Source organism: Lepidothrix coronata, unplaced genomic scaffold (assembly GCF_001604755.1).
Source record: "Lepidothrix coronata isolate B3197 unplaced genomic scaffold, Lepidothrix_coronata-1.0 Scaffold32, whole genome shotgun sequence".
Taxonomy (NCBI): domain Eukaryota; kingdom Metazoa; phylum Chordata; class Aves; order Passeriformes; family Pipridae; genus Lepidothrix; species Lepidothrix coronata.
In genome coordinates, this window is record NW_016690212.1 from 3,740,350 (window position 1) to 3,752,072 (window position 11,723).

Below are 11,723 nucleotides of genomic sequence, written 5' to 3' on the forward strand. Positions count from 1 at the left end.
TGGTTTAACTACACTGATGCAGCATTCCTCCTTAAGGTAAATGCAGAATTTACTCACGGCTGATTCCAGCACCCAGGCCAGCTCATCGAGCAGGAGTTGAGAGACCTCTACAAACCACTGCAACAGCTAATTTAGGGGTATTTGAAAAACTAAAATTATATAGAATTTGTGAACATTTCACAGTGCCAAAACACAAGCTTTTATATCATATATGATGTTACTTGAACTTTTTGTCCAAAATATTTTCCATATGGCTGGCCTGCTGCATTTGAAAGAACTGTGTTTTAACAAAGCAGACAGACTGTCTCTGTTTCATACAGAAACTAACATTTCCATTTTCATCTTAATTTATGTAACTGATATATATATATATACTCATTTTATAAACAAAGATAAATGTTTACTGTGCCTAGAGAAATCAAAGTCTTGCTTCCAAAAACAGTTACTCTGCAAAAACTGATGAGAGACTCAACATTTGGAACACCAATGATTTAACACAAGAAGAATGAGAAGTGTTATCAAGTGGGAATCTTGGCGTTACCAGCTGATTTCTTCCCTGAAATATGTAACAAAAATAAAAATTTCAGTCAGAAATATTACTGTTAAAAAAGATCCTTTTTTCTTATTATTGAAGAATATTTTTTTTTTACTTTTTTTTCCCCTTGAAGAAGTGGACAAAATCTATTGCTTTACAACTGTAGTCTCAAGTCTGGCCATGGTACCAGTTTTGTGCATATCCCTGACTCTGCTGATACATCCCAAAGTACTAAGTCCACTACCTCTTCCTTCAGATGTGAACGAACTTGTATCTGATCTGCTGAGGCACAAAGAACTGTTTTCCCAAGCAGGTCAATGGTAATTTCAGGTATGCCTGATTCTTTGAATACCTGTAATACCTCAAACTGGTCTTGACAGTGTTGTCAGTATTATGTCTGCCACCCACCAATATGTTATGCCTCAGGACTCCACAATAAAACCCATGTTTTATCAGTTTAGGTTGCTGGTAGCAAATATTCTGCTTTACAACACAAGCCGCTGCTGCGTCTTTCTTTTCTCCCACATTTGAAATGCATTTATCAAAAGAACAGTCATGGGTAACAGGAATGTTATTTAGTTTAGCATGAATACAAGTCCTTTTTTATTCATGCTCTAATACCAAGGAGATATTTACAACATGTGGTTAAACGCTCTTTTTCTCGATTGTACTCATTCCCATTCTAGCAGAAAGACTCTTATCACTTTTTCTGTTGTGCTGATAACCTTCACTGTGAGGTGAAATGCCTTTGTACAACCTCTTCTGTTTGGAACAAGACATCCTGATATTTTTGAAGCTGTTCCCAGGATGTCAGCCAGGGTCCTGATATAGTGCCCTCCTGAGCCATGTGATGGGCAGCAGCTCAGACAGCTGAACACCCAGCCATGTATCAACACAACTGCCAGTGAGCTAAACCATGTGGGCACCGCCTAAAGTCATCCCACAGGTCACATCAAGCCTGTCCAGTTGGACAGTCCTGATTTGGAATATAACTACCAAGAAAAAAATATAACTACTGCACAGAAAAGAATTCACTCCTTTCTGATTAAATGTATCCAACTTGGAACTGATCCTTCCACAGACATCGTAGGATCTGTGTTTAAGGAATCCTGTGGAATTCCAATACATTCTGTGGTACTAATTGTGCACAAGGAAGCCTGTTGAACCAAATTACCCACTTGTCTTTCACTACTCTTCCTTAATTACCTTTCTTTCTGTTCTCTCTCTCTTTTTTTAATTTATTTATCTTTTAAAAGCATCTGCAATAAAAACACTACTTGAGTCTTGTTTCACTTCCAGGAAAGTTGTGACAGGACGTCAAAAATTATACCATCCTAGTCTGGAATTTGAATTTCACCTTCTCTTTGCCCATGGAGTCAGGGAAAACCAGCGGTTCCTAACAGGTCAACAGTAAGAGAAAAATGGCCTATAATTACCTTTGATTACACTGTGGTTTATGGAAGGAGGAGATAAGCACTCTACGAAAGTTCATAGTATCATTTTGTAAATGGAGATGCTGCAAACATCAGCCTACCATCCCAAGAGTAGCTAGTGAAAAAGGATGGCAATTAACATTGTAATCTTGTGTGACACAAGGATCCTCTAAGTCCTGACTTCATACTGTTTATCAGGCTTACGCTCAAAGTTGAATCATTTGTGTTGCTCTTTCCTCAGCTGACTTGCTATGCTTGAAAGTTACACACAGGATAGGGATGTTGTAATAAAGTCTGTGAAAAATAAATCAATATGAGCGGCATTCAGGGGAAGTACAGTCTTTTGAGGACATAACTTTAAAGAAACATTTAGAAATTAAGAAAAAAATGTATTACCGCCATCTGCAAATCCCGTTGCAGTAATGATGGGCACAGCGACCATAATCATACCACAGCTACTCCAGACATACTTCATCAGGAACTGCTCTATCATGATGTACCATAAACGTTTGGACAAAATGAGATTCATTTGATCTGTCAAAGCTTTGTAGCTTTTTTGCAGCTGTTTCAATTCTACCTACAGTTAAAAAAATAAAACATTTATACAATGCAACAAAGATGCACATGTCATACAAGATACATTCACATATGCACCTGAAATAATCCAGCACCCAGAGCTGTGGCTTCTGAATCACATCTGCTACGTGGTACTTTATTTTCACTCTACTGCAGTCTCACAGCTTTACAGAAGTCAGTGCACCTGCTTCTTATTTACACCATCTTATTACACTATCTATCGTCCCTCGATAGAACATTGGCAGGTTTTCAACTCTTTTAAGATCTCTGATATATACAAGAACAACATAGAAGGCAGTCACAACAGCAGCTGATTCTAACAACCATAATAAGATTGATGCCACATCCTTCTAAAAAAGCTGCAGCTGTAGAGTTTCACAGCAACTGAAACTCATATTGGGCAGCGTTTGGGGATCAATTATCTCCAGTGACTTAAAGTTGCAGAGCTGATCCCTGAAATGCAAAGCTGCTTGTTTTTGCAAGAAGTCTGGGAGAAGAGAGAACTATCCCAAGAGGTTTAACAAGTCAAAGAGAGTTGCAAGTCAATACAGTATGTATTCAGCTCAAGCCCGGATATGTGGGAATTGAGAAAATGTTTAATTTAGCTACACTTAAAACATTACTATAGGCAGCTTTTGAGAATAACTGTGTCTACAAAAATAAACCATTTACCTTATATAATCATTGCTTGGACTCAGAGAGTAATACTTCAGGCTGGTTTCCAGCTTTCATTTTCACCTTACATGAAACAAGTTTTTTTTCCAATTGTGTTTGAAAGCTATTACAGCCAAAATCCACTTCTAATAAAAATATGAAGAGTTTCTTAATCAGGTGGCTTTAAAACAAGCTACTAGTTTATGTAACTATGATTGCAGAAGTACTGTACTTAAGCTATTTTAAGACTCTGATGACTACATCTTTGCTTAGCTATGTAAAAGAGTGTCAGAGGTTGTAGTGCGCTCTGAGCTATCACAGAGTTTTCCCCTAAACTTTCTGGTGTACCCTGTGTGCTATTTCTGCAGTATTAAATCTGGCAGTTCATACAAATGGGTGGAAAAAAAAAAAGCCTAGGAAAGTTAATCAGAATGGACTGGGTGGGGGAAAAACAATAATGGAGATAAATTTTCTAGAAAAGCATAAGATCCAGCTGCAAAACCGGAAGATTGTCAGAGCTCAAGGGAACTTGTGATCTGCTCCCCCCAGATACCGCTTGTGTGATGGCATTTTCCTAAGAAATGGGAAGTGCTAAGCTGTAAACAGGTTTAAATGTCAGAGGGACCCAAAGTGCTCAGGGAGGGCAGCAGGGAAAGCGTGGGTCTGCTCCGGCACTGTGAAAGTGACCACAACACCCTCCAATTTCTCTCCTACTTACCTTGTGCCCTCGGTAAAAAGCGATCTCTTCCACGTTGGCAATGATGCGTGAATGTATGAAGCGCAGGTAGCCCTTCCTGTGAGCCTCCTCGGCCACCAGCTTGCCAAACTTGGGCGAGCAGGCTTTGAGCACACGGGCCGTAGCGTAGACGACGAGCCCAGCCAGGACCGTGGGCCCAATGGGGTTGGCCCCCCGGGACCGCGCTGTGCGGATGAGGGTGTAGGAGGTGAGCACAACATCCAGGATGGGCTTGGTGAGGTTGGAGTAGAGGTGTGCCACAGACTGTGAGAACATCATGATGTCCTCGGTGAGAGACTGGTCGGGGTTGGCCAGCCGCCCGTCCATGCTGATCACTTTGTAGTAAGTCTGGTTGGCAAAGTAGGTCTCATAGGCGTGATCCACCAGGCGCGTGCGGAAGGCGAGGGCCAGCTTGCACTCCAGGTACCGTATGGTGCTGTTCACGAAAGTGGCTGGGATCGCAATCATCAGCCATTTGATTAACTTGAAGATAAAGCTCCTGGGCTGTTTTTCCACGATGCTCTTCACAATTTTCCCATCGAGGGCGGCCACATAGATAGAGAGGAAAGTCCTGGACACCAGAGCGAACGAGTGGAGGCAAAGCAAGCCCAGCTCGGCACTCACCAGCTTCGGGAAGAACAGCTTGCGGAGTTCCAGCAGCTGCCTGAAGAATTCCGCGTCCACGGCCGGGGAGGCTCTGCCCCGGCCGCTGGCGCGGTGCGGCGCCGCCTGGCCCCCCTCATCCTGGGAGCCGCCTCTGCCGCCCGCTCGCTTCACGCGCCCGCGGATGATGGGGTAGAGGATCTTGAGCCCGTACGCCGCGGCCAGCAGGCACGCCGCCCTCTTCGCGGCGCCCGTCCTGCTCCACTGAACCCGCCGGGCCGCCGCATGCAGCATGTGGGCCATCCTGCCCGCCGGGGCACCGCTACGCGCCGCTCCTACCGCGGGCGGATCATGCCCAACGCGAAGGCCGGTCCCGCCGGGTCTTCATTGGGGCGCTGGGCCCGGCCCGCCGCCGGCCGCCCTGCCGTGACAGATGCCGAGTGAGCGCTGCCTCCCAGGGGCGATGGTGCCTTCAAAGCGCGGCGCGTTGCACAACGCAGCCCTGCGCGGCGCAGCCCGCCCCGCCGACCACCATTGGCTGCGCCGCGCGGGGCGGCACCGGCCCGGCTGTCCCGCACGGCCGCCGCGGCCGCACCGCTATAGCTCGGGGCGCGGCCGCACCAGCGCCGGTAGCGGCAGCAGCTTGAGTGCCCCGGAGCTCCGCCCTGCCCCGCGTTCGCGGCGGGTCTCCCGGCGCTTGGCTCCAGCCGCACCTCTGGTCCCCCGGCGCTCGGCCCTGCAGCGCTCCGGTTCGCCCCCGGCTGCGTCCGCCCTTTCCTTCCGCCTGCCCTGCAGAGCAGGCGCCGCCTCCGCCCCCGGCCCCGGCCGCGGCCTCGCCAGCGGCACGGGGGGAGGAGGGGACGGCGGCAGCGGGGAGAGCGCGGTCCCCGCGGCAGCCCCGGCGGACAGCGCGTCACCCCCGGCGACCCCGAGCCTTCCCGGGGCGGGGAAGCTGAAGCGCCGTCGCGGGGGGGGCGCCCGGTGCGGGACTGACGCGGGCGAGGGCGGGCACAGCCGGAGCCGGTGGCCTCGGGCGGCCCCGGGTCGGAAATTGGTCGGGCGGCCCCGGGTCGGAAATTGGTCGGGCGGCCGCGGGAAGGACTCGGGCGGCTCGGCGTCTCCGGGGCAGCGCCTGCACAATTCGCGTAATTTGTTTCCTGTCCGCTCGCCGAAAGGAAACCGGTATTGTGTTCTGGCAGCCCAAAACAACCCCGACCGAGTCGCACGGCCTCTACAGCAAAATCCGGCTAATTTCGCACAAAGGAATCAACCGTAAAGGCAGTTGTCTTGATGCTTTATTTTTTCTCTTTTCCTAATTTCTTATTTATACTTCTTACCTTGTTTGGAAAAGGTACTGTATTTGAAACTGCAGGGGGAGAATCAGAGTACTTAAAAAATACTTCAGGTTCTTTTACACCTTGAAAATGTAGTAGTAAGGGAGCTGTATAAGATGGTATATGATAAAGCATTAGTTTAGGGTGTGTATATAAAAGCAGGATTTAAGAATGTGCTGAGCATATAGGAGTGCTGAGCAGCCCGGCCTTTCCCTAGAAATGGAGAGTAAGGCCACCAGTCCCTCGGTAACTCAGCAAATGCTAAGTCACTTTACTGTTATAAAGCAGCCCCGTTTACTGGGAGCAGGGTGCAGTGATGATGTTTAGAGAGCAACAGAAGCTTCAGGATGAAGGAATGATATCTTTGATTTGAGAGCGAGCAAGCTTTGCTTTTAAAAATCAGACATCATTTATCTAAACATCCAGGTGCCTTCCAAAAAGTCCAATAAGCCAAGACCAGCAGGAAAAGACCAAGAAACATCTATTTCTCATTTCTTCCTAGGAGATTGCACAAATTCTGTCCACAATGGGCTGGACAGTTACTTAGAGAAGATGTGGGGTAATTTTGGAGTTTATTGTATTTTTACCAGTGAGGACAGGCTAGAGATCTAGACAGAGACCTTTCTAGCCTTTTTTTTTTTTTTTTTTTAATAACTCAAATAAAGCTAGAAAAATGTCAAAATCTGACCTAGTGCAGTTCAGCTAACTTTCAGTTAGTTAGGTAGGCCTGATTTCACTACAGGTTGTTTTGTCAGTAAAATAGGAAGGTTTTTCAGTGCACAGACACAAGATACACTGGCTAAGAAATTGCTTTACTTAGGCTTTGTTGTTTTTTTAATCATGATCTCCAACTGCATACTTCCCTTTCTGGCTTGTGTGTACCAGAGCATACTCTAAGATTTTGCCAAACCACAGCTATTTGCAATATTCCATTACTCTAGCATTTTCTTACAAAGGGGAAAGTTCACAGATCTCTTTTGGTTCTGCATGTCTGCTGACCTTTCGCTTTGCAAGATCCTGGACGACTGAAATTTCTGGTGGCTTGGTGGTTAGTGCAGACGTACACCCCACAGTCAGATCTGTGGGAACATTTAAGTGAAGCAAATCTGACCGTGCAGTGTTTCAGTCAATAAAAGGAATGTATTTCCTCCTTTTGAAAGCATGAAGAAAAGCCTAAACTGTTGTTTTAAATACTCTCTTTCTTCTGTTCTTGCTGCCTCAAGAGCTTTGCTCTGCCACAGTCCTGCTCAGTAGTCCGTGCACAAACTCCTCTTTGTGAAGCATGGCCTTAGGTGTTAGATTTTTATATTTTTTTAATGCTGAAGGCAGCAATTTTACTACATTTAGTCATAATAAAAGTTCACAATATTACTCGAAAAATATTTAATAAAGCTGCAGTAATTTTGGTGCAGTGTTCAGTGAAGTTTGAGTAATTGAAGCTGTGAGATTGGAGGGATGTTGATATTAGAACCAGAATGTTTGGAGGTTTATCCTCTCTAAAGGAAAAACACATTTGTTAGTGTCAAATGATTGTTTTTTAGTCATATGGTTAGTTTTCACCAAATGCATTAAAATAACTTGTGTGCAGGAACCAATAACTGAGGAGGAAAAAGAAATGGCAATAATGAGTATTAGGGTGACTAACGTCCATGAATGTTTGAATATGTAGGAACTAGAGTGTAATCATGGCAACTGATGCTTCTTTTTTCTCTTCTGTTTTATGCCCACTGGCTCCCACCCCAGCACTTGGTCCTTGCACAACTCTATGGTTGCAGTGGAGGTAGTGGAATTGGAATGTGAAGGCTATTATGCAAGAGATATCAATCAGTCCTACTCCATGATCATTTTTTGTATCTTTTGATTCAGTGTTTGAAAAAACAAAGCGTGCAACTTTTTAAGCAAAAGGCCATTTACCTGATGTTTTATATGATCCTAACAGAAGGTCCCATAGCCGTTATGTCAGTGTCCAGTAAACTGGAATTTCCTCACTGCTTATGGAGTTATCCACTGTGCCATAAAGACAAACAAAATAAAAAATAAAGATACTGAAAAATAGATATAAATTATGCATTTTGAATCATTACTATTCATGATCTTTAACATTTAGATATGCATAGGTCATGTATACAGTACATAGCAGCTTCTATGTGGATGAGTATGTGTAAAACATGTCATGAATCCACACAGTGCTTGTTGTTTTCAAATACTAATACTGAACTGTAAATAATGTCTAAAATATGATGTACTGTAAGACGGTGAGCTGGGAACGTCTGTTATTTTCTTTAATTTTGAGCTGTATATTTTATCATAGTGGTGTGGGAATAGTAGGACTCAACTTGAGCCAGATTCGAGAGGATGAACATACAAGCCATTAATCAAGTAAATACCTTACTCTGAAGTACTTCCAGATTTTCTGTTTGCTTTAATGTCATCACTTACATAAGTACAGAAATACACCCACAGAAAGAGTTTGCAATGTCAAGGCACACCAATGACAGATTTGATGTTTTTATCAGAAAAGGGTGATAAGATACCCTGACCTTTGATTTCAAGTCTGTATCAGCAGAAATTATCTGCTTATTCAGCCTAGTTTAGAGAAGCTATTGACTATATTCATATACCTCAGTAGAATATCCAGACACTGTAATTCCTTTAGGATATGAAGATCTAAGCCAAGCAAGGAGCTTCAGGTTTAAAATCACAGACGTAGAAGCTTGTCGAAAAAGTGTCACTGTGGTGAGACTGGCCTGATCCTATCAAGCAGTTGATTCCAACTCTTTTAGTCCTAATGGGGCTGTAGGGTACCCAGAGTAGCCAGAGGTGTGTTATGGCAAGAGAGGAGAGAGGAAATAGGGAGATCCTGCTCTGTTGTTTGGCTCCTGAGTGTAGACATCACAGAGATGGTGTAAATGGGGGGCATTCCCACACCAGGAGTCCTCTTTCCCTTACTCTGTCTTTAGGGAGATGCATACTTGCTGCTGTAAATTTGAACCCTGTATGACTTGTGGGTGTGAACCCTGTATGACCCTGATAATTTATCCATAAGGGATTTGAGTAATCTGACTGATGGGACAGTCAATAGCAGACCAATCACAAACAATTCTGACTTCTGAGAACAGTGAGATTCTAGATAGAATACAGCTCTAGAAAGAAGTGTAAACAAGTTGTTTTCCCTTTACGAAGAGAGAGGGACAGGGAAAAGGCCAAGGATGGAGAAGATCAATGCCAGCTGTTCCAACCACAGTAAACTGCCAAGTTAGGATCTCAGACAAAGAATTACCATTTCAGTATTTACACTTAAATACTTAAAAACTTAAATATCTGTATTTTTTAGACATATTTCTCTTTCTTGTTAAGCTTATTTCTTATTTCATACAGGTAATTCAGCTGAATCAGCGTGTGTCTTTTTTATGCTTTCAGAAGTCTTGAATATGTTACATATGTTTTTCAGGTTTTGCTTTGAGTTTCTGTTTAAGGTTTCTATTCTCAGATCATCTGAAGAAAATGCTAATGCTACCTTATTAAACCTTTTCTCAAGTGCATTGTGAACACTTTAAATAAGCTATATGCCAGGTGCAATAGTACAGGTAGAAGTGGTAAAATCATGTAGCTGGTATCAGTTAGCAATGGTGCTCCTGGCTCTGCCCTCAGCAGAGCCAGTGTTCTACTCTGCAAAAGTGTAGGCAGGAATAAATCCAGGAAAATAATCTCTTCTACTCATACACCCCAAACACGGGATCTGCTGCCATCCTTTTGTCATGCCTCAAGAATTTGTGAGAGTTTGCAGCTGGTATGACAACACAAATATCATCTACTGTAGTTTATTTATTAACTCTTATTTGGGAGACTTCTAAATATTAAGAAGAAGCAAACTGGTTCAGACCAGTGCTCCATCGAGCACAGGAATCTGCCTCTAACAATAGCTCTAAGCAGATAGCCAAGGAAGAAAAAGAATTGCAATTACATGTGATGCTGCCTCCCCTGCTACAGCTTCATACTCTCCCAACCTCTGACCGGTTTTAAATGTGCGAATTTTGTGAGCGAGAGGTTTTTCTGTTAAATATTCTACTCTTAAAAGTACTTGTCCAGTCTCTCTTGAAATAATGTAAACTCTTATACAAATAATAACCTCTATGGCAAGCAATTCCTCAGATCTACCATATCATATATGAAGAATCCCTCCTTTCATCTTGATTTGACCCTGACTCCCACAGGCTCCACTTTATGGCCACCTATGCCTGTTCTGGAAGAGGCATTCAACAGTGGAGCTCACTCTTCCTCACTCTCTCCCACTCTCCTCTCACCCAGCAACTTTCCCATCTCAGGAGTTTGTCAACCTCTATTCCATATCAGCCCCCAGCCATTGACTACAGCGATACCAGAACTAAATGTTCTCCCTTTCTTTTGCATTTTAATAAATGGCAGGACTTTCCCTTTTATTTCTTAAAACCTTAAGTAACAGATGTTGTCAGCAGCCTTAATTAAATCCATCAAGACTACAGCAATCGCTCTTTTCTACATGTTTATGAGGCAGCAAATTCTGTCTGCAGAAGGTACACTATAGGTCAGCTTTTCACATGCTGACCTATATTATAGTTCCTGCAAATTTTTAAGCAGAAGTAAGCTTTCTGGATTGCCACAGAATTATTATTTCTCAAAATTGTCACGTTTGCTACCCTCTAGTCTCTAAAACTACTCCAAAATCAAGTTATACATGGTCATAGTGCTTCATTATAGAACTCTTCAGTGAATACCATTTAGTCCTGGTGCTTTGCTAGTCTTTGTTCTGTCTTGGTTAAGATGATTTTGACTATCTGTTGTTATTTTTACTTTGGACTGGTCCTCACTGAGTTCTCCAGAAAGGATTCCTGCATAAAGTTCTCCCCAGTTTCCTTATCAATGAATACCGATGCAAGAAGACTAACTTATCTTTTCTGTAACATCCATGTCTCCTCTGAGCACTTATGTTTTACCTTGGCCCTCAACTGGCCCTCTAGCAAGCTTTTGCTCCTAGTTGATGTGAAGAAGAGTGATTTAGTAGTTTGGTTCCTTTGCCTAGTTGTTTCCCAAATTCTTTTTGGCCTATCTAATTGTATTTTTGTGTTTCTCAGAGTTCATGTTCCTTACTGTTATCTTCTTTTGAATGCAGTATAGCTATTTGCTGTGGTTCAGACTGTTTCTTTTTTTCAAGTCTGGTATCCTTCAGCTTTTTCCTAGCACATGTAAAGATTTAATTCTTTTAGCTCCCTCTCCTAATTTGTTCTTAACAAGACTGACATTGTTCCCTTACTGGAGTTTAGCACATCTGCAGAGGATTCTTTGGTCTTTTTTAATCTTTATAGAAATACTGTTTTCATAAAATGGGGTTTTCAGCATTCTGAAAACAGATGTCGTGCGTTGTTCTCCATCAAGCCAAGGACTGCACCTAGTCTTGAGGGTTCATTCAGTGAAAAATTATTCCATCTAAATAACACCAGCTAAGAATGGCATCTGCTTCATATAGCAATGTGTCAACCTACTGTTGTCAGTGGTACTGTCCTGGCTGGTGGTTTGCCATGTAGATCGAATCCCATGTTCTTCCCAGATGGGCATTGGATTTTGACCCAGGCAGATTAAGTGCTTCTCTCTGAGCTGACCAGTTTGCTATGTTTGGAAACTGTTTAGTCTCTCTACTATCTACTGTCTCTATACCCTTTTAAGGTGAATAGAGGAAGGGCCTGTCATTAAATTAATTGAAAGAGAGATCTGTCTTTCAAGAGGATCTACTTTTAAAAGGAGCAACTTTGTTTTTAAATCAAGTTTTGTCCTCTGTTTTAAACCTCCTCAGACTCTTATCATGACTTTGCAATATC

The 11,723-nt window shown here is 43.3% G+C and overlaps 1 protein-coding gene across 1 annotated transcript in view; it reads right to left on the minus strand.

Annotated features, from left to right (window-relative positions):
• The window catches only part of ABCD2 (ATP binding cassette subfamily D member 2), a 44,708-nt gene extending 39,868 nt beyond the window's left edge, over positions 1 to 4,840 (minus strand). Inside the window, exons 1-2 of the mRNA XM_017811494.1 lie at positions 3,917 to 4,840; positions 2,365 to 2,545 (exon numbers count right to left, since the gene is read on the minus strand). Of these exons, the coding sequence (XP_017666983.1) occupies positions 2,365 to 2,545; positions 3,917 to 4,840 (1,105 nt within the window). The remainder of the gene's footprint in view (positions 1 to 2,364; positions 2,546 to 3,916) is intronic.
• Positions 4,841 to 11,723: the final 6,883 nt, after the last annotated feature.